Source organism: Dermacentor silvarum, chromosome 2 (assembly GCF_013339745.2).
Source record: "Dermacentor silvarum isolate Dsil-2018 chromosome 2, BIME_Dsil_1.4, whole genome shotgun sequence".
Lineage (NCBI taxonomy): Eukaryota > Metazoa > Arthropoda > Arachnida > Ixodida > Ixodidae > Dermacentor > Dermacentor silvarum.
This window is the reverse complement of record NC_051155.1, coordinates 149106443-149129975: the sequence shown is the minus strand read 5'-3', so window position 1 is coordinate 149129975 and position 23533 is coordinate 149106443. Positions and strand designations below refer to the sequence as shown.

Below are 23533 nucleotides of genomic sequence, written 5' to 3'. Positions count from 1 at the left end.
AAGAGAAAACATAAACAGCTTATTGGCAGCAGTTAAATAATACAGAACACACCACTGAGTTTTTTTTAAGTTTACTTATTTTGTGGCTTTTCCCTTCCGCGTCAGGGCAAATGCGAAACCGTCGCACGTGGAAGCTCCGTCGATTGAGCGTATGTTCCGAGCAACCAAAAGCACTGTCAAGCGCTGCCGGTCTACTTGGCGTTGTAACAAATGTGCAGCATTCACGCGCCCGTAGCTTTCCCTTTATTGCCACGGAAAGTTGTCCGCGTGTGTATATTGTGCACCAAACGCTTGTGTGCTTAGATTTAGGTGCACGATAAGAACCTCAGGCGGCACAAGGTATACCGGAGCTCTCGACTGTTCGGCATTCCTCATGCCCAGAGGTGTTGCTTTGGGTCAGTAGGTTGGTTGCTTAATTACACAACTTCATTGTCCCAAGATAAAATAACTTAAAGCACTGTCAAACGCTGCCGGGCTACTTGGCGTTGTAACAAATGTGCAGCATTCACGCGCCCGTAGCTTTCCCTTCATTGCCACGGAAAGTTGTCCGCGTGTGTATATCGTGCACCAAACGCTTGTGTGCTTAGATTTAGGTGCACGATAAGAACCTCAGGCGGCACAAGGTATACCGGAGCTCTCGACTGTTCGGCATTCCTCATGCCCAGAGGTGTTGCTTTGGGTCAGTAGGTTGGTTGGTTAATTACACAACTTCATTGTCCCAAGATAAAATAACTTAAAGCACTGTCAAACGCTGCCGGACTACTTGGCGTTGTAACAAATGTGCAGCATTCACGCGCCCGTAGCTTTCCCTTCATTGCCACGGAAAGTTGTCCGCGTGTGTATATCGTGCACCAAACGCTTGTGTGCTTAGATTTAGGTGCACGATAAGAACCTCAGGCGGCACAAGGTATACCGGCGCTCTCGACTGTTCGGCATTCCTCATGCCCAGAGGTGTTGCTTTGGGTCAGTAGGTTGGTTGGTTAATTACACAACTTCATTGTCCCAAGATAAAATAACTTATGAGGTTCCAATTGCTTGGCCAATATTTATTATTACCACAGCAATTATTAGCCACTCCAGGCGCATTTCTGCCATCAACCTAACCGTCGCCGTAAGGTTACATATGAAGTCCAAGCGCGATAAAATCGCCTGATGCGCGATAGAACCGTATGATGTATGCGCGAGTGAAAGCGTGCGAAGGTGAGCCGGCGTTCGCGGCTAGATCGCAGCGCAAGGGAGGGAAGTGGAGAAGAAGCGCGCCGTCTTCAGTCGCGCGCAATGCTCCGGGAGGAGGGGGCGCGTTCTACTCCGGGCGGCCGGGGCGGCAGTACAGCTATAAATACAGCGCCCACCCAGGTCGCTGTATCTTGATAGCCATCTGCGACGGGGACAGAGTCCGCACTGCGCTGTGTTTTCGCGGCTTAGTTCACGTTGATGCGAGCGGCAGCACGAAGGTCAATTCACTCGCTGCTGCTGCCGCGTTTCCTCCCTCCAGCGTTTTGAATGCGAGTTTCCGCGGTCATCGAGTGAAATGTGTTTATGTTTGCTTATGCGCGCCTGATACTATGCTTCGTAATTTAGTTTGTATGTCTATGTTTACAAGTTTATATGGCCGATAAAACTACTATTTTGACCTCATATAGATGTCCACTAGTTGCTATCGCAATCGATGCTTCGCCTTTCTAGCAGTGGCGAATGACTGAAATTTACAGGAAGCGCCCTGAAGTTAATCCTTTAGCCTAAATTTACCAATGTAACTTTCTAATCAACAACTTCGATTGATGTGTGTTAACAACGGAATGGAAGCCGAACGGTTGCCAGAGTCGTTTAAGAAGTCGGAACTTACCGCGAAATGCCCATTTGCGTTTCCCGTGCTGTTATTCCGCACTCTTTCTTAAGCACTACTGAACAAAAAGACAACCTACGTAAGACCCCAATGTAATTATTTAGAACAAATGCCTCCACATTGTTGCAAGTTTTTTTAAATTCTTACAAGGTGAGCATGCCTATAGCATTCTTTACTAGCTTTACTAAAGAAAAGGTTATTTAGTGAAGCCGGTTAAAAAATTATCTTGTGGATTGGCTTGTCGATTATTGGACGATTTCCTTTGCCTTCTACTGGTACTAATCTGATTTAGTAGCAGTAGCAACGACATTTTTCAATGAATTTATTAGTTGGGGACATTCATCATCTGTAGCAGCTCCTTTACCACGCTTAACACACAAAGTACATTTGCCTGGCACTTACGGCGTAGCGTATGCGTGTCTGTACTTGGTAAAAGCCCGAGTTGCATTCACTGAAGTGTACAACTGCACTTGAACGCATTGACCGAGTTCTGAATGAACTTGTGAGTAAGCCTGTCACTTCAGGCAAACTCCTCTTGCTAGAAATGTCCAAAATCTATTTGCAGTTTCATCGATGGTTTCCTTGCTCTCGCGTTTTCGGTAGCGCAATGGTTCCTTGCACTGTACGAGATGGCGGTATGCTAAAGCGCCGATCTCATGACACATCTGCTATACAGTACCGCGAAGAGGCGGCTGATGCGCAGAGGGCTTAGTGTATAGGGTATCACGGTGGCGTATCACCGCATCCAGCCGAGGATGCGGTAAGCGCCGCGCGCTCCATTTGCATCCGTGGATCTAGCTATTACGTGCCTAAAATAAATATAGCATACAGCGAAGCAGTATCGCGTTTCGTAGTGTATTGCCTCATCTATAGTGTCCATAGCATTGGCGAGCACGATCTGTTGCAGTTCCGCATTTCCTTAGAGCATCGGGTTCTCTAATGCGAATGTGTTTTAGGAGAGCGGAAACTGCAGCTTGTTGCCAAAAAAAAAGACAATCGAAGCGGACACTGTAAGCACTTGGCGGTAACTCGCAATTTGTTTGGAGCAAACTGTGTCACCTTCCTTTATCCTTGCTCACAACGATTTACATTCTCTACTATAATACGTGACCACCCAGCCAAATAACGCGACTACGTGCATAGGCTAGTTGGTAGACGTTTTGGCATCAAACAATGCTAAAAACGGAACACGAACAAGGACACAACGCACTGCTTTCTTGTTCTTGCGTCGTCATTAGCGCTCTTTGCGTCCAAAACGCCAAGCCGAAATAACACAATACTATTGTCACGTCTGTGCTGTATTACCTTATAACAGGAGGTGCCCACGCATCCGACGCGGCACCGGTGACAGAAACCAGCGACGGCGCCAAGCCCGGTGATATCAAGCCCCCGCAAAGCGCCACCATCAAGTCGGCTGAAACGAGAAACGGTGTCATCGGCTGCCGCAAAGCGCGCGCCAAATCCTATCGTCCAGCGTCCCCGGCCGCTAACCGGCTTTTGTTCGGCAAACGTGTAACTACTGAAGAAGGAACTGCAGCCTCGGGGCGTCCTCCAAGGTCTCCGCCGCTGATCCCGGCAGAGACGTCTGGCGACAAGGAGGAAGCCGGGCCCGGCGTCCCAGCCTGCGCCCCAGTCATCGCCCCAGTCATCGCTACCGCTTCGCTGCGGCGGCCAATGTTCAAGACCACAGCTTCAACCGTGTTTTCCACGGTCGGCAGCCTCAAGCGCGGCGCGTCCTTCGACGCAGGGGCGTTGGCATCGGAATCACCTGCGGTGAGGATGGCGCTGTGGGCTATTTTCCGAGCGCGAGATGCAGTAAACACATTTTGCCGCGAAATCTCCTTAACGAACTCTTCCAGACTTTGCAGACCGTGCAGGGCTGCTGCTGTGTTGCAGAATATCTCGCACAGAGGAAGTACCTATTCCATGGCTGATGGTGGAATGAAACCTCGGTGTCATAGGAAAACAGTCTGATGCTCTAGCCATTTGGATAGAGTTGGTGTTATCCAAATCAAGCGCCCAGCGACGGCTTCTACGCAGTAACCAAAATGCTTCTGCGAATTGTCTTCGCCGGAAGTAATCCATAGCCACCATGTTTTACACGCATCCTCTTTCACGCATACATCTTTCGTGCCACCGGCAAGTAGCTCTTTGAGACAAGTGGTGCGTAAGTCACTTTACATAGCACCTGTGCGCGAGGGTATGTCTGCTTTTTGCACACACCTCTCTTCCCAATTTTGGCCTTCGACGGAAATCAAACGTCGTCTTCGTCTGAGTGACATTACGGCGTCGATGTCTCGCGTAAACTGCTCCTTGCATTTTCGCGTTGCTGGTGAACGGTGCTGTGCATAAATATTGCATTACACTATTGTTGTGACCCGTTCGTTGCCGCAAACCTGAACATAATAGGGCTGATGTTTACGGTTTCCGGAATGTTAAAAACTCGCATGAAGCATATAACGTAATTCTAATCCTTGAGCTGGATAATTCGATAAGGTGAACATTACTTACACGAGAAATCGAAGCACATATTCAACTAACAAAAATTCACCAATGAACTTCTTAATTACTGTACGGCTCATATTGCAATTTATGAATTGTAGTCGATGAGCTGGCAATTCATATACACTTGGAATTAATTTCGAGAATGATACCAGTGTAGAGATCAGCGCTATCAAACTCGCTCAAAATTGCACGGCTCCTGTCTCTTTCGTGCTTCAAAAGTGACAGGAACCCTCATGCATTTTGATTCACACTTCGGATATAATATGTTGAAACTGGTGTTGTCCTCAAGGTTCATTTCATGTGGATACATCTTGCAATCTCACCGTCGACAATTGGTAAGTTGCAATATGTGCCGTAAAGTAATCAGTTCAGAAGTCAGTTTGTTTTGGTTAATTAGTTGAATATGTATTTCGATTTCTCGTGCTGGTATTGTCTGCCTCTTCGAATATTCCAGCTCAGGGAGAACAAATATGCTATCTACCACAGGGAATTTTGCAAAATTTCAGTAAACGTACAAATGATCACTCCGTATATACCTTCGATAGAACCATAGAAGTACAATTGAACGCAGCACAATTATTTATTTAGCGTTCAGTTCACTGTTTCACGAAAGCATCGCTTGACATATATTCCAACATATGCGATGCACCGGTGTAAATGTGCAATATTGCTTTTACAGCATCATTGTATAATTATTCAATAGTAATAACTTATCGTGTCCCGCTAAAGCGAGTGAAAGACAGCGTGCCGTGAGAAAAATAACACAATGACATTGAACAAGCGGGAGTCCGCATGGAAGCTTCCTCTTAACTGCAGAAAAATGGAAAGTCGGATCTGGACCGAAGTTTGTTTCGAAGTGGGGAGCGACGCATAGAATTAGAGAAAAATGTTTGGCAAGAGTTGATATACTATGGGCAGAATTTGAAACACAAACATATGAAATAACTGATCAGAACGTCTGTTGCGCGTAATTACAAGAAACTGCGACGTGTGATAGCTCTGTAGCCAGATTCTAGCACAGAGTAGTCCCAAATCTACGTTTTAGAGTGAATAACGCCACCATTACAAATGCAGGTGTCGTTGGAAATGGAACGACGCATTGCTGTAGTTTGTGAATTGTTCGCATTTGAATTTATGCTGATATTTCAGATGAGGAAATACGAGCGCAAAATAACGAGCACGAGGAAGAACGCTTGAACAATTTCACGACTGATGGATCGTCGAAAAAAAAATCGCGTGACTGTGTATATCGATCTCAGGCTCTCATACAGTGAAAACTAAGAACTCACCGTATGTGATCAATCATACAGGTCATTTAGTATTTACGTCTGACAACGGCAAGATAAATTCGGTGTAACTTTTCATACGCAGGCTACTGATGATATTGAAAGCGCTACGACCCGACGCAAGTCTTCTGTTCGATGTGAGTACGCATTAACACCCTGCGCATTGTTACATGTAGTCGCAGCAAATGTAAAGAAGACGTTGTCCTTTTTACCGTTTGAGTGCGCCAGTACGAATAATACGCATGTATGTATATAGCATACAGAAATTGTACAGTTATTTCTTCATTTCAAACATCTTCGCACGAACCGGAGGCACATTTGATCAGGAAATGGGTTTTTTTTTTCAGCAAGAAACGGATGAACCCGAATGTTTCGAGGGTATACAAATTGCCTGTTTCACGTGATTCCCGTGCATACCGCAATACACAGCAGTCGCCGTTTAACTTTGTCGCCCACAAATGACGCGCTGCCAGTCGGCTTGTCATGGATTTAATGACACATGCTTAATTTCTCAATAACAGTTAAGTGGAGAGGGTTCATGACGCCACAGTTGCGCAGTAAGTTAGTGCAGCATGCATTCGCTGTACTTATACGTGAAAACAGAACATCATGTTAGAATTGGTTCATCCAGTTTGCTGATTCACTCTGCATTCAACTTGCATGCGTGGCCTGCAATTGTTCCTCATCAGGATCTAGTACGTTGTTGGGAAGGGCGTTAGCAACGTACGGCAATATATAGTATTGCATAACGCCACCAGAGTGATTGTAGTGTCAAGTGGCCCGCTAAAGCATCCGAAGGCTAAAGACACAAATGGCCTCATGTTGGAGACTCTGGGCCGGTTAGCAGCGAGTAAGTAGTCCACCATAGTTTCGTATATAGGGCTAAATCTGAGCGCTATATCTGAAAGTAACTATGTTAGACCAACTAGCCGAACAGATGGTCCTTCCGAAGTAGTCCACCGCACAGGCAGACACTTACGCAACAATACACATTACGAGCTCTGGCAACGCCTTGAGAAAGAAGCACGGTAATTGCCAGGTGCCAAAACGGCACCCATACACACGCGCGCACAAATGGTCACGGCCAGTATAAGTCAGAGCAGTTAGTAAAGTAAAGAGTTTAAGTTGGGCTGCTGTCTAAACACCTCGTTCACGTTGGCGTGACGGTGTCGGCGTATTATTGCGCAACTTTTAATGCGACAATGACAGTTGAAAAAGTGAAACCCTTATTAAGCTCATATTCGCAGCCGACGTGGCATAAATTGTTGGTGGGTGATATGAACTTAGTTACGTGAGGCTTAACCTTGATATAAAATATATAATTGTTTCTTAGGAGTAATTTGTAGGATTCAGAAAAGCTCTTCAAAACTATCGGGTGGATATAACTGAAGCTTTGCAGAGATAGGCTGCATAGCTCCTCAAGTGACGCCCGCTATGCGTGCTTTGCAGTCGGAGTCACCACCATACGTGAAATCTCCCACGTGACTGCTTCCCTCATCGAGCACCACCGACAGATGGTGGCGCTGTTCGTGGTTGGCTTCCTGTGCATGCTCATATCAATCGGAGGCGTGCTACTCTTCTTCGTGCTGAGCCAAGGGACGGTGCACTACTTGGGCGCCTGCGCCACGCTGGGCTGCAAGCGCGCCGTAGGGGACCTGGAGCGCCTCATCGATGTGTCCATCGACCCGTGCCACGACTTCTATGGCCACGTATGCCACCGGTGGCTCAACCACTACGATGCCGGCTATATTGAGAAAGCGGCACGCGACCTGCTGAGAAACCTAAACAGCAGCCTAAGTGAGGTCGACGAGCCGAAAAACGTGTCGCCCCGCCTGTTTACCCTGGCGCAGTTCTACCAGCTCTGCAACCGGTTTATTGACGCGCGAAATCTGCAGCTATCCGACATGCTTCGGCCCTTCAAGCAATACGTCGACTTGCTCGCCCTCTCCACCTTTCCCGAGGTCATTGGACGCGTGGTCAACCTTTCGTTGGTGCATGGAGTGCGCACCCTGCTGGATATACGACTCGTGCGCATGCAGAAGACCGCCATGAGGCTGAGGATTAGCTGCGGCATCTCGCTCGCCCAAAAGTGCTGCGAGAACTCATCGGCCGAGCTACACCTCTACCTCAAAACCTTGCTGAGTGCCGTCTCCGAGATGCTGCCCAAGAATGAACCACGTCGCTCCTTGAACGCCTCCGACATCGCGGATATAGACGCTTACGTCCGTCCTCTCATGGTCGCGCCGATAAACGAGCAGAGCTACACCATCTCGGTCTTCGATTCGCTGCACAGGCTAATCAGCAGTGACCAATGGCAGGCGGCGATAAACACGGCTCTGCCGAATACGTCCCGTCTGAGCGAGCACTCTCGAGTAATCGTGACCAACGTGGACGCCATCATGAAGCTGCTCGACTACTTCGGAAGTTACAAGGACAAAGGAGTGGTGTACGTATACGTCCAGGTACTCATGGAGGCGATGCGCTTTGACTACCTGCGCCGCCGAAGCGCTGACGGCCCGAATGGCGCCGTTAGGACATGCTTGCGCGCTACTTGGAGCGCTCTGAGTGGCGCCAAGGACGTGGTAGCATCAAAATTTTTCCGCGCACACAAGGCCATGGCGCGGGCTGTATTCGAGCGCGTACTCAACTCCGTGCTGCAGGATGCCGAGAGCTCCCCCTGGATGGGCGACCTCATCAAACGCAACGCCAAGGTCACGCTAGGGGGCGTGTCTCTTCGAAGCTTCGCTGCGGCAATGTCCAATGTACCTGCGAGCGAAGACACTGGCGTTAGCGGTGTGAGCGCGTCGTCGGCGCCGAGCGAATTTCCCGGCCTCTTCATGGACCTCCGAAGGGCGCGCCAGAACCGCTTCTTGGAAGACCCGCCGCTACTGCGGGTCGACATCGACAAATACGGCAGCGACGACTTCCTTTTCTTCGAGAGCCGTGTGGTGTATGACGTGGTCTCCAACTCGCTGAGGGTTCCAGAGGCTGTGCGGCGCGAGCCCATCTTGTACCCGGAGGACGTGCCGCTTGAGTTTGCCCTCGGCACTCTGGGCATGCTAATGGCGCGGGAGCTGCTTCGGGCTGCAGTGCCAAACACAATGCCGTCCTTGTGGACGAGTCAGGAACAAGTGAGCGGTTCGCATTGACTTCTATGCTGCAGTCTAAATTAACGTGGCACTCAATTAATAGGACGAAACCATACCAGAATCAGCTAATAGGTGACGTAAGCACGGGAATATTCCGGGTTTCTCGGTAGATTTTGCATTGAGAATTTCTGTGAAAACTGTGGCTCCCCGGCCACCACAGGGATCTTTTGGTTAAAGGAGACAAGAAACTTAGTAGCGAGAACCACGGGCTGCGGTGCCCAGCACATATAGCAGCGTTCGGGTTAAAGCAGTATTTAACAAGAGGGGATGCGCCTTAGGTGATACCAAGGTGATGTTATACACCCCCTTCTTTCAAAAATTAAGATGTACTGTCAATAATTCTGGCGGTCATATAGCATTATATCAAGGTGCTTCAGGCTCTCTCTCTCTCTCTTGAGAGAGAGAGAAATACGCTTATTAAATCATAAAAAATAGGAAATTGTACATGTATGAAAAGGTAACCCCAGTGGTTTTTCTGGTGAAGTGCCCAGATTAAGTTAATGGTTTCGCTTCTTATAAGGTAGGTGAGCAAGCTGTCATATATAGCTTTGCGGTGTTGAGGGGTCCCTCTAGGAAGGATCCAGTCATTGAGTGTGACGACTGAGCTCTGCAGCCCAGCAAGGCAGATTCTTCACATTGAGCATAGGCCAGGATATGTCCATAGCAGGTGGTGTGCTGTGGCTGGCGCACCCGTGGTGCAAGTTCCACAGGTGGGGTCAAGCGACTTGTCAATGTATTGGGCTTTGAACGCAGGCGTGACTGCCGTGCCAGTGCGTAGACGGAGGAGTGCCACGCGTTCCCGGCGTGGATTCATTGGACACCGAGTCATAAGGGCGCAGGAGGGAATGAGCAAGCGGACGCGCTCGCGCGGGGAGCAAATTTACCCACCCCCCATTCTCTTTGCTCCGTTTCCGTCACAGCTCGAACGGCAGAAGATGTCAACGCTGTCGATGCTCACCTACAGCTCCGACAGCATAGAAAGCTTGCTCTACAAGCGCTTCTGCCCGAAGGCCATGACCCCCTCCCTCCTGGGCTCTCGAAAAAAATGTAAAAATGGCAATAAGATCCTTTCTACATTTGCTTGTCATTCCTCGAAATTATTGATCAACCTCTTACTGCATGATGTATCATATACAGACTCGCACGTAATGAATTACGTGTAATCAATTACGGTTTTTCGTTCTAATGCTCGGTAAAGCTTCCTGTAATTCAGTTATTTATGGTAGTAACCGTATACATGTAAAAAATTTGTGACAGATGACGCAGCTTTGAGAACTTTGGTTTAGCGGAAACTACAGAGTCCAAAGAGATGAAAACATGTACATGTGTTACCTCCTTCCCACAATCAGCGTCCTGCCGCTATGCCTGGATCCCCTGAACAGCTCAGTGGTCTGATATCAAAGAGAAGTGCGCCGATCTGCAAGCCTGCAGATCTGCGCATTTCTCTTTGAGGTCAGACCACTGAGTTTTTCTCACATAATAAATTGTAGCGCATATACACACTCACAAAGACGACACAGAGACAGACGTCACAGGCGCTTGAGTAACCGGCTTTCCGAAGCGCTTATAGGTGGCCATTCATAGGGCCTAAGAGCTGCTGCTGATTATTCTGCGCTTAGTGCGTTCTATGACTTTTCTGATATAGACAGAAATGTTGAGCAGGTAAGCTCATATCTTTCTATTTGACATTACGCGACTCATGCACCTGTTATTGTGACCGTAACAGGCGAATGGTATTTCTAGGGCTTAATAATGTGCAGCATTACATTAAATATCATTACACATGTGGACACCATTTCAAGCTCACACCACCAGCTCACAACTTTAGAGGAGTTCCTTGATTTAAACTTATCCGTATTTACAGTGCACCCTGTGTTTCTTCCCCTTAGTAACTTAGCCCACGAGACGCTATATTCTTGGTCTGCGAGATGAAATCACTAACAACACGAAACCACCATTACCGACTTAGTCACCAGCGCTAATGAGTCTGGCGAAAAGGGAAGCAAACACGTAGCACTCACCACACCAATGTAGCCAACGCCGGCCGATCCCATAAGCTGCCAGCCACTGTTGCGAATGTCGAAGTCCGTGCGGCCACGAAGGTTCCATGTATGGTGCCGTGCCAGGTGCCGAGAGGAGGATATATCCAGGGAGATTATTATACACTGTACGTGGTGGTATATTACAAGATGGGCTCCTTGATATCGGAGCCGTCTACGTGCTAACATCTTTGCATGTGGTAGCGTTTACATCTCCGAGCGTTCTACGTGGTCGAGCCTCTCTCCATGGTCAAGCCTCTCTCCATGGTCAAGCGTGCTCTACATGGTCAAGCCTCCTTCACAACACTCAAGTCCCCTGTTTTATCCCTTTCGTTTCCCTCTTTCACACGACGAGGGAGTACACTTGAGTTATCTTAGCCAATGACAGTCTTTGATCAGGTGGCCATATCCCGCACGTGATGTGTCGTCGTTTCCCGCCGGGCTCCGCCTCCAATCTTGCTAGGTCGCCCCCGAACACAGGCAGCGGTTGACACCTTGGGAACCGAACGTTGATGTAGTTCCCCCGGGATTGCCAGACACTGGCCCATTTCAAGATTCGCCTCTCCATAGCGGTCAGTTCGCAGAACCAGGGAGGGCGGTGGCTGTCTCGAAAGGGCGCCAGTTTGGCGCGTCGCAATCGGCGCCGGGCCTCTTCGTGGTTCGGGCGGCGCTGGTAATTCACGGAACCGCACCGAAGGTGCGACGCTGCCGTTTAGCGACGCATGAGATAGCCTGGAGACCAACTGCTAATCCCTCAGTCCCAGGTGACAATTCTCGGCCGCGAGAAAGGGGCGCCAGGTTGGCGCGTCTGAGTCGGCGCCGGCCTCCTTTGTCCCGAAGGACCACCAGACACAACAATCCACAAACCTGGGCACCGCGGCTGAAAGGGATACAGTTGACGGTGCAGCGCCATCGTTCCTAGGCCCGTATTCGCAAAGAAGTCTTGCGAAACAATTGCTCGTAAGAACAAAAAAAAAAACAGCCAATTATGATTCTGGACATAATATAGTTGTAAGCTGGACGAGAAAGAAGACGCAAGATTATGGTTTCTAGATGTTGAGGAGGAAGAAGTGAGAATAAGGAGCAATGACGACCGTATGACTAATTATTCTTGGTGTCGTTACAAAGTTCGCGCAGTCTACTTCACAATCCATTGTTAATAGCCTGATTGACCGCTCCGATTTCACAAGGACAGTGTGTGTCAACGTCACGGCCACCGATATGGATGGTGTCAAGCTGGTGCGCGGTGCATACTGCGTCTATGGTGGAAATGCGGCCTATTGGCGTGAAATTTAACTGTTTTTCCTGAAGCGTACATACATGCTTTCGGTGACCTAGTGGGGATGAGTACTCCCAAGATAAATAGCAGCGACCACGAACATGAAGTGGCCATCGCGCGTATTAATAGGGAGCATCGCGACGCGTAAGCACAGGAAATGGGCTCACGAAAGCAGAAGTTTCCTACGATAAATACAAAGATGCTTCCAAAAGAAAATATATTTTGCAAGGTGTGATTCATTTGCAAGAAAAAAAAAAACAGCCAGCGGCAACAGCAGCTATTGGAAGTCATAATGCAAACGGGCCTTTTTCTTCTTCTTTCTGGGGTTATACGTGCCAAAATTAGTTCTGATTATGAGGCATGCCGTAGTGGAGGGCTCCCGATTAATTTTGAGCACCTGGGGTTCTTTAACGTGCACTACAACGCAAGCCTTCTTCTTTCTGGGGTTATACGTGCCAAAATTAGTTCTGATTATGAGGCATGCCGTAGTGGAGGGCTCCCGATTAATTTTGAGCACCTGGGGTTCTTTAACGTGCACTACAACGCAAGCCTTCTTCTTTCTGGGGTTATACGTGCCAAAATTAGTTCTGATTATGAGGCATGCCGTAGTGGAGGGCTCCCGATTAATTTTGACCACCTGGGGTTCTTTAACGTGCACTACAACGCAAGCACACGGGTGTTTTTGCATTTCGCCTCCATCAAAATGCGTCTGCTGCGGCCGGGATTCGATCCCGCGATCTCGAGCTCAGCAGCGGTGGCAAAGCCTTAGCTCACTGAGCCACCGCGGCGGGTTGCAAACGGGCCTCCAACGGTCTCTTAGGACACCAGTAGAATTTAATAAACCGGATATCTTCGACGGGTCATAGACAGAGTGCTCAGGCCTGGCTTGATTTCTATGAATACGCCTGTGACTGTAATTGCTGGCAGCATGATGGTAACCAGGGTATGAACATGCGGTTGTACCTGGGAGGCGTCGCGAGGACTTGGTATGAAATCCTAGTAACAGAAAAGGCAGAACAACCTTAGGCAGAGTGGAGGAAAACTTTTTGACCACATTTTTTGTAAATAGGCTAGATAGTTTGGACAGGGCAATAGGCGTGCAAGTACGTTTCTGGCCCCGTTCATGACTTTTTTTTTGAAAAGCGGAGGCTATTGCATGCGGCAGATTCTGCACTGTCAGACTCCTCGTTCGTGCCCCTCATCAGACCGGGACTTCCTAGGCGGATACAGTATCAAGTTAAACTTGGGGCACCACAAACACTAGAAGACCTACTGCCAATTATGAAGGAATTATTTGTTTAGGAATGGCAACGTGCAACGACAGACGCTAATGCCAATGAAATATCTCTAGTACCGGGGTTCCGAGGAGACAGTTGTTGGAAGACAGCTGGCAAACCTGGTTCGTTTGTGGAAGACTTTTCTAAACAGAAGAAAAAGAATATACATAAAAAGAGGCCGGACGACCTCTCACAACCCCTACGGAAAACAATTTTCCTCGCTGATCATGCCAAGGTGATATATATGTTGCCGCACAAGTCAATGGAAAGGATGTGAAAGCACTCGTAGACAGTAGAACGTCCATCACTGTGATTCACAAGAACGAGATCCCAGAGCTAAATACAACCAAAGATTATCCTGTCATCTTCTACGGCTACGATGGAAACAAACAAGTGCACAATGAATCGTCGGATGTGCTCTTTGCGTGTCAGGCCAAGAGCACCTCCGTAAAAACCTTAGTTCTTAGCGTTGTGAGGTAAAAAATGCTTTTGTCTCGTCTGGTAAGGCAAGAGCTCCGTTTAAACCTCCACTGGAATGACCAAGTAACAACGCAAGACGATCGCCGGTTGTCTTCCTTCACAGTTCTGGGTGGAAACCCTCGCAAGCCCACTGCAGCAGAAGACGTCACTCGGACGTACGCTGAGCTACCTTGTGTCAGTGGCTACCTAAGAGCGACGTCAAAGTTTCAAGTTCCATTCGAGCTACGAGATACGACAGTAGTGAAGCAAAGGCCTACAACATCTCGAGAGACGAGAAACTTTGGCTCAAAGAAGATGGCGGAGTCAAGCTGCGGTCGGAAATGGAAGTCTGTCGTGGAACATTGTTGGGGAAGGTCATCGCAAATGAGCCTCGAGACCAGGGTTGGCGGAAGTTTCGACTCGCGGGCCAAAATGACATCGATAGCGGTTCATACCGCCTTCGTGTATGGCGACGCATGCGACAGAAACGAGCAATATGCCCAATGTCACCGTAGCTGTAACACACAGGAGTCTCGCTGCCAATGTCGTACCCCTGAAAGTAGATGTTAGGATGCTAGGGTCGATGACATCGCTCGTTTGGTTCGACGTAAAGCCCATCGTGCCAGGCGATCTTATAGCGAAGGCGGCTTACCAGTGGTAAAGAATACTTAATAAGAAAACGTTTTCTGAATTCAGCGCCTGCTCTCTAGGTAAAAGCTCTGCGGTGAACCCTATGCATGCAGTACCATATGTGAGTACTTTGGCCTCTTCACTCTAGCAGGCAATCTCTCGCAGGCGCACTGCACCTCAAAGGTACACAAAGGCTGTGTTTCATGGTTCTACACACTACATACCCTGTAAAATTTGAGCGTATTCGTGAATCGTTAGCGTGCGAATTCATATAATGACCTCGTTGCAGTGCGTTATGCACTGCTGCTTTCACTCGCACGGCAGGCTACCTTTTGCAGCATACAGGTTAAGCGGCAAAGAACATGGCACCAGACGTGTATGGCGCTCATTTTACTACAACTTGAATATGTACTTTGTCCTACCATTTCCACTTAAGGCCAAAAATACCGACAATGGTAAGACAAAAGGAGTAGTATCTGGAAAAGTTTAGGAATAGTATTTGGCTACCTAGAACATAACGCTTTGCTCAGTGGCTAGCGCGTGGCACGGTTGAGCACGAGGTCATGGATTCCATCCCGGCCGTGGCGGCCGCATTCCGGCGGGGGCTCCACGCTCGTGGACCGTCAATTGGCTGCATGTTTAATTAAAGAGCACCAGGAGATCAAGATTAATCTGGAGCCTCTCCCTACGTGGTCCATGATAACGGACTCCGCAGTTTCGGGACCTTGAACCTCCCAATTTAAATTTTTAACAAGACGCATGACGCACCTTTTTCAACGAGGTTATACACTGCTTCCAGCGCTACGAGGCATTCCGCCCATCACCGTGTAAAGCTCAAGTGTTGGGAATCTGGCTTGCGTCTGCCTGCAGGTGGCATTCCTGCGATACCACGAGTGCGTGGACTCCCTGGCGCGCGGTGCCACGAACATCTCTCTGGAGCGGCCGCAGGACAACCAGGCGCCCGAGTACTACTTCTGGCTGCATGGGGCGCGCACCGCCTACGCGGCGTTGAGCGCTTCGTACGCGGCCGAGCGGAGTTCAGCCAACTGGAACACCTTCTGGCGTGCCGCTCAGCGGACCTTCTTTCGCCGCCTCTGCCTGCTGTCTTGCAGGCCGCAGCATGACACGCCGGATGAGCATCACAGCCACGACCCAGCGTTCGTGAACCTGCGGTCCCCTGCAGTGCCCGCGCGCGCCTCCTGCATGCTGCCCCTGCTCAACATGCCCGAGTTCGTCGAGGCGTTCGAGTGCTCTCAGACGGCCCCGGCATGCTCGCCTGCGTGACGTATCCGCGTGCCACTACAGAGGGCGCTGTTCATGGATGCGTGGGGTCTGCGAGCTTGTTCTCGGCAGAAGCTGTGCGAGTTCGCGACTGCAGCTCCACGCAGAATGTCGACCTGGTTCCGGTGCAGGCTGTTGCATCCTGTTGTACCACCAGCAGCCGCGTTGCACTGTCCTTCGCTGCAACTCTTAATTGCAGTTCGCTTGTGAATAGACAGCACTCGTTCCTCTCCCATTTAGAGGCGTCGTTATTACGAGACTATCTGCTCGCACACGAAGTTGACTCACGCTCACACCTTATTTTCCTTCTGCATGTTTTTTTTTCTTTGTATATGCCAGTGAGGAATGAATTTACTGCGAGATTCCTGCATATAAGTCAACGGGACGTGATATGTGCCAATATTACTAGGTTGCCTATTTGCGATTGTGCTACCATACAGTGCATATTAATTGTATGTGGGAACGTTTTTATTATAGACCTATATGTTGAAGAGCGTGTTTTGCTGTTTACATATGCGTGCAGTATAGATGTATTAGTGTGTAAATCCTTACAACCGTCTTGTATAACTTTCTTAGTGGCTGCGGACGCGCGGATGGTTCTCGCAGTTTCTCACCTTTCTACCAGTAAAATGTGACTTTGATATGCGCTTTTGCCGTCTGAGTAACAGCGCTTAATAGCGCGTACATCTGGTGTACATAAGACGTATGTGTAGTATGAACATGACATTCTGGTCGGTGTTTCTCCGAAATGACTTCGCTGCGATTCGACGCAGTGATTGTACATTCCGCATAGAGCACCGAGTAGTTATGACTTCTCCTAAATAGCGTCGTTGGAACTCACGGTAAAAATAAACGAGAACGAAAATTTGCCTATTGATGTCAAGGCTGAAGCCATTAAATAGCTGCTTCGGCTGTTTGTATGTATACTGTACTTCACGCATGGTCTCAGTATATTAGCTCGCTTCACTGGTGCAACAAACGTTCGACCTCCGTTGCTAATTACTTCTCGAAGGCTTTTGCACGACTCACCAGCGCTGTTACATAAAGCTTCTATCCCGCTGGCGTGTTTGTTCACGTCTATGGCCAATGCCTTGGTGTTCAGTGCAGCTTAATGTATTGCAAGTTGCAAAGTAGTTGTCTTAAGCTGTGCATCTGATAGTCCTGAAGCAGCTCACCCAGTCGCTTATAACTCGACACGTTACACTGACGGGTCGGTCGCATTGTTTGCCATAACGGCGGCTATTATCACTCTGCAATTGCTCAAATAACCCGCAGACACCACAAGTACTGCAACCATCAAAAGACAAGTTCCGGCTGGTGGTCGGGCTCGTGGCAGAGAGCCGTGGTTTCCTGGAATAAGAAGGGCCACCCTCCTATAGGGCAAAACGAGCCTGGTTGTTATAAAAGCGTGTTCCAACCATCTTTGATGAGAAGTATACAAGCCTTGCAATAGTTTATGAAGAGTCTTCCCTATGTGGAACCACTTGAACCAGTTCACGAGATGCTGCACGCTGCCATTTGTTTCCGCCATTGGTTTGAAAAGGTGCAGGAAAGGTGCCACATTGGTTAAAGATTTTGCTTCCGCCTCTGTACGGTCCGTGCAGATTTGGTGCAGACGTATACAGGTGCGAAGCAGCAGCGCTGTAGACGACACCACACAAGGGCGCAAGTGCTATTGAGAAAAAATTAATTATGGCGTTTTACGTGCGAAATCCACGATCTCATTATGAGGCACACCGTAGTGGGGGACTCCGGAAGAATTTGGACCACCTGGAGTTTTTTTAGCGTGCACCTAAATCTAAGTACACGGGTGTTTTCACACTTCGCCCCCATCGAATTGCGGCCGCCGTGGCCGTGATTCGATCCCGCGGCCTCGTTCTTAGCAGCCCAACACCATAACCACTGAGCAACCACACAAGCAGCTCAGGACCTCTCAATCTTGCACACGTCCGTGCACATTAGTCGAACAATACATAACGTCTGCACCGCGTCTGCACTTCGGCATTCGTTTCTAGTATTGTGCTGTGCCTACACGGCAGAAATCGAGCTGCAAAGTTGCCGAACTACTCGTGCACCACCGTGAACAAGTTCAGAGTGGTGTTGGTGAATGGAACAGATTTTATTCATCGCTGAGTTCCGTGGTAGTGTTGTTGCTGCCATGAATTGAAATTCTTGGTCATACCTACTCTTAGCCTGCTGCTGGAAAAGAGCGAGTTGTTTCTTTAGTTTTAGGTCGGGAAGCTTTAAACCGGCATTTTCCTCCCTTTTGGTCCAGTCGAAGGGAACGGCTGCAAAGAAAGGGTAAAGAGGCGTCGAGCGGTTTTGGCAAACTGTACGTGTTTGACAAGCGAAATGCAATAGAATAATTGGCTGTCAGCGGTAGGTGTCTGTGACGGTGATGGTGCCTAGGCGAGACAGGTGCGTGGCGTATGACACTAGCCGATTATGCCTGACACAAGGGGGGCGGGGGAAGGAGGCGGTTAGAGCCAGCAATTACGGACGCGTCAACGACGCTGCCCTTCCGCGGCGCGTGGTCTCGAAGCGCATTTGGCGACACGCTTTCAGGTGGAGTGCAATGGGACAAACGCGATTACTGTTAACCAGATGTACATGCGAGAAGACTGGCTCTGAGCAAACACGGGGGGCGCATGACGCCGCCATGAGTGCCCAAAGCTGACCTCAAGAAGAGTGAATATCGGTGCTTCGCCACTTACATCTCTTGCGGTTGTTCTGACAGCGAAAGCTAAGAGGTCCGTGACTGCCGCTGATTTCTGATGTGCGCGGGCAAGGCGTGTCATCGGCACAGAACGCTTGAATTACGCACCCATTATTCACTTCACGCGCCGTTCCCATTGTGACCTCTTTCTCTCCCCTTTTTCCTTCCCCCAGTGTAGGGTAGCCAACCGGGCTCAGTCCTGGTTAACCTCCCTGCCTTTCATTAAATCATTTATTCTCTCTCTTGTGGAAACGCGTCTCTGAGAACGTGGCAAATTGACCATTGGGGGAACACCTTTCAGAGCAAGCGTTTACTCGCGAAGGGTACGCGAGCCCCAAATACCGCGTTGACAACTTTTGTGGACGTCATCATCGTCATCCTCATCAGCCTATATTTATGTCGACTGCAGGACAAAGGCCTTTTCCTGCGATCTCCAATTGGCCCTGTCTTGCGCTGGCTGATTCCAACTTGCCCTTGCAAATTTCCTTACTTCATCACCCCACCTAGTTTCCTGCCGTCCTCGACTCTTGGTATCCATTCTGTAACTTTAATTGTCCACCAGTTATCCATCGGCTGCCCAGCTCCATTTTCTTCTCCTAATGTCAATTAGAATATCGGCTATCCCCGTTCGCTCTCTGATCCACACCGCTCTCTCCCTGTATCTTAACGTTAGGCCTTCTTTGCTCCATCGCTCTTGGTGCGGTCCTTAACTTGTTCCCGAGCTTCTTTGTTAACCTCCAAGTTTCTGCCCCATATGTTAGCACCGGTAGAATGCAATGGTTGTAACGACAGTATTAAGCGCCCAGTCAGGATTTGGCAATGCCTGCCGTATGCACTCCAACCCAATTTTATTCTTCTGTAAATTTCCTTCTCATGATCAGGATCCTCTGAGTAATTGACCTAGATAAACATACTCCTTTACAGACTCTAGAGGTTGACTGGCGATCCTGAATTCTTGTTTCGTTTCCAGGCTATTGAAAATTATCTCAGTCTTCTGCATATTAATCTTCAAGCCCAGTCTTAGTTTCTCAGTTAAGGCTCTCAATCATTTGTTGTAATTCGTTCCCATTGTTGCTGAACAGGACAATGTCATCTGTAAACCGAAGGTTGCTGAGATATTCGCCGTTGATCCTCACTCCTAAGCCTTCCCAGTCTAAGAGCTTGAATACTGCTTCAAAACATGCCGTGAATAGCATTGTTGACGTATGACCCGAAATTATTATTCTACTTCACTATCGGTTTTTCCAAAGGGTGTAGACAAGGTACTAGCGGGGTACAGAGTCACTGCATAGGTCAATCGCCTAAACTTGCAGGTGCTGCATGTTTATTAGCATTTTATTGTACCCATCGTGTTGGGCTCTGAGGCTTTGCACGGTAAATACCAGTGCTATGCATTTGTAACCCTCTCCCATGTTCCGTTTTGAGCGTGAGCTACACTGACCGAGGTTGAGCAGTTTCACGTGGCTCCTAGGGAGCCGTGCTGCACATGCGCGAGGAGCAGTGACGTCACATGGCGCACAGCTGGCGCGCCGGGCGTTGGCCCGGCGTTTGCGCTGGGCGTTTGATCGATTGCGCTGGGCGTTTGCCAGTGTGGTATAGCCATGGAGAAGGAGAGCGAAATTGCTGCTCAGCGGCGCAGAAGAGCGGAGAAGCTTAACTCATCGGATCCCGAATTGCCGTCGGGATCCGATGGGAAAGCACTCATCGAATTGCCTGGAAAATAGCGGTTGAGCGTAGGAATAACGAACAGAAGAAGGCTAAACGTGTTGCCGAGACACGGGAGCAAAGGAAGGAACGTCAAAGCGGCGTCGCCAGGAGGCTGAGCGACGTACCCGACCATCTCAGCAGCAGCAACACCAAGACGCCCTCGATGACGTCAAGGCTCGCTGATTGACTGACTATACGGTGAAACTTAGCGAAAGCTCAGACCTTCGAGACGGACTTCGTAAACAATCCGTTTGGATATGTGTGCAACGTGTGTGAAAGACTGTGGCACATGAAAGACTTGACGCCGGTAAATAGTGCCATGCGTGAAACGTTCAGTCAGTCGTGTTGACGCTACCAGAAGCTCTGGAGTCTGTATCTATGTGAGGAATGGGATTGCTGCCAGTGAACTGCCAAACGTAGCGGTACCCAAGGGTGAAGCCTGTGCCGTTCAGCTTGACGAAACTGGTGTGGTCATCGAAGCTGTGTACGTGTCGCCGAACAATTCAGTTAAAGACAGTATAGACGTAGTGGCTACGTCTTAACCTGGTCGTGCGGCAAGTGAACTGCGTGTGGTGGCTGTTGACTTGAATCGTGCTCCAGACTCTCTTGGTGTTCCTTTGAAGGACACGTCTAACCTGGACTTAGCCAGTGTTCCAACAGTAAAGACGACCCAATGGGGAACCACCATTGATCTTGTGTATCACAGACAGACAATCAATTCAAAGTACTGCGTTGGGGCCATAGAGACGGGAGCGTGTTACTACAGCAACCACCGAGCCGTCTTTGTGGCAATAGAGAAGCAACCAGACGTTGAAAAAAAAAGATATATATATATTGAAATGAGGTTTATTTATTGATGCAGGCGTAGATGTAGGTCCTTCGGGTAGACTGGCACAGAACGGGCGGCTAAACAGTTACGTCGGGCAGCGCTCTTAGCGGTAACTTCGGCGTCGTCTTTTGCGGAGCGATCACGATGCTGCTACTGCTGGTGGTGTGCATCATCTGCAGAACATGTTGCACGTCTTCTAAATCACAATCACCCCCGGGATAAAAAGCAGCCATCCTGGCGACTCAAACAGTAGTGATCACGAGCGGCTCAGGGTAGGGCTTAAGGCGATCGACGTGAACAATGTCACGTCCACGACAACGGAGGTCAGAGGGGGGTGTCAGTGGTTCGATTAGGTAATTCACCGCAGACGTGCGCTGGACAATGCGATAAGGTCCATCGAAGCGGGAAGAAGTTTTGAAGAGAGCCCAGGAGCATGCGCAGGTACTGACAGCCAGACGAGGTCGCCGGGAGAGAAGACAGATTGCTCACAGTGAGCGTCATGGAGCCTTTTCTGGCGCTGTTGCTCAGCGGTGGTGAAGTGGCGCGCTAACTTGCGACACTCCTCGGCATGACGTGCTGCAGTCGAAACGGGCACACACTCAGAAGCATCGGGCTGGTAGGGTAGCAGGGTGTCCATGGTGTGGGATGGGTGACGGCCATAAAGCAAAAAGTAGGGAGAAAATCCAGTGGTAGTCTGGGTTGCAGTGTTGTAGGCGAACGTAACAAATGGTAGGATAAGGTCCCAATCTGTGTGGTCAGATGCGACGTACATGGCCAGCATGTCACCCAGGGTCCGGTTGAAACGTTCCGTGAGTCCATTCGTCTGGGGGTGGTAGGCGGTGGTTGTCCTATGAATAACGTGGCACTGAGCCAGAAGAGCTTCGACAACCTCAGCCAAAAAGACGCGCCCTCTGTCGCTGAGAAGTTCACGAGGTGGGCCATGACGGAGGATGAAACAGCGGAGCAGGAAGGAGGCGACGTCGCGCTCAGTGGCGGAAGGTAGTGCCGCAGTTTCAGCATATCGCGTAAGATGGTCGACGGCGACGATGATCCAGCGGTTACCGGCGGGTGTCATAGGAAGCGGACCATAGAGATCAATGCCCACTCTATCAAATGGTCGGGCGGGACAGGGAAGGGGCTGCAAAGCTCCAGCTGAACGGCAAGGCGCAGATTTCCGACGTTGGCAGTCCGTACATGAACGAACGAATTTGCGGACGTATGTAAACATTCCGCGCCAGTAGTAGCGCTGACGAAGTCGTTCATATGTTTTGAAGACTCCAGCGTGGGCGCACTGCGGGTCAACGTGAAAGGATGCGCAGATAGTGGAGCGCAGGCTGCGCGGTATGACGAGGAGCCATTTACGGCCGTCAGATGCGTAGTTGCGTCGGTGCAGAAGGTCGTCGCGAATGGTGAAGTGAACAGCTTGGCGGCGGAGTGCGCGAGAGGCAGGCAGCGTGGGCGTCTCAGAAAGTAGGTCGCGGAGGGCCGCTATCCAGGGGTCGTGGCGCTGCTCTGAAGCAATTCTGTCGATGGTGAGAGGCAGGACGATGGGTGTTAATGTTGACAGGCAACTAAGGTCGGTAGGCAGAGGAGACCGTGACAGAGCATCAGCATCCGAGTGCTTGCGGCCAGAGCGGTAGACGACGTTGATGTCGAACTCTTGAAGAGCCCATCGGGCAAGGCGGCCACATGGGTCTTTCAAATTTGATAGCCAACAAAGGGCGTGATATACTGTGACAACGTCAAACGGGCGGCCGTACAAGTAAGGGCGGAACTTGCTAAGGGCCCATACGATGGCTAAGCATTCTTTTTCAGTCACAGTATAGTTGGTCTCAGCTTTGGTGAGGGTACGGCTGGCATAAGCAACAACGCATTCAGGGTGCCCGGGTTTTCGTTGTGCTAGCACGGCGCCGAGACCTATTCCGCTGGCGTCTGTGTGTACCTCCGTCGAAGCTTCAGGATCGAAGTGACGCAGAATAGGAGGTGAAGCGAGAAGACGTCGTAAAGTAGTGAACGCCTCGTCGCAGGCTGGAGACCATGATGACAGGTCGCCGGAGCTACCCAGAAGCTGTGTCAGAGGGCGTATTATGGACGCGAAGTTGCGAATGAAACGTCGAAAGTATGAACATAAGCCGACGAAACTGCGAAGTTCTTTGAGATTTGTCGGCCTAGGAAAGTCAGTAACGGCACGCAATTTCGCGGCATCAGGTTGGACGCCGTGCTTAGACACGACGTGGCCAAGAATGGTTAGCTTTCGAGCGGCAAAGTGGCATTTTTTGAGATTAAGTTGGAGCCCAGCGTTGGTAACACACGTCAGAACGCACTTGAGGCGGTGAAGATGTGTCGTAAAATCCGGAGCGAAGACGACAATATCGTCGAGGTAACACAGACACGTTTGCCATTTCAATCCACGCAAAACAGTGTCCATCATTCGCTCGAAGGTTGCGGGGGCATTACAGAGGCCGAAGGGCATCACGTTGAACTCATAAAGTCCATCAGGGGTAACAAATGCAGTTTTGGGCTTGTCAGC

At 49.7% G+C, this 23533-nt stretch overlaps 1 protein-coding gene across 1 annotated transcript in view; it reads left to right on the top strand.

Annotated features, from left to right (window-relative positions):
* LOC119440465 (uncharacterized) overlaps nucleotides 1-23533 on the top strand; it is a 109195-nt gene that overhangs the window by 426 nt on the left and 85236 nt on the right. Inside the window, exons 2-3 of the mRNA XM_049662930.1 lie at nucleotides 3162-3619; nucleotides 5723-5774. Of these exons, the coding sequence (XP_049518887.1) occupies nucleotides 3162-3619; nucleotides 5723-5774 (510 nt within the window). The remainder of the gene's footprint in view (nucleotides 1-3161; nucleotides 3620-5722; nucleotides 5775-23533) is intronic.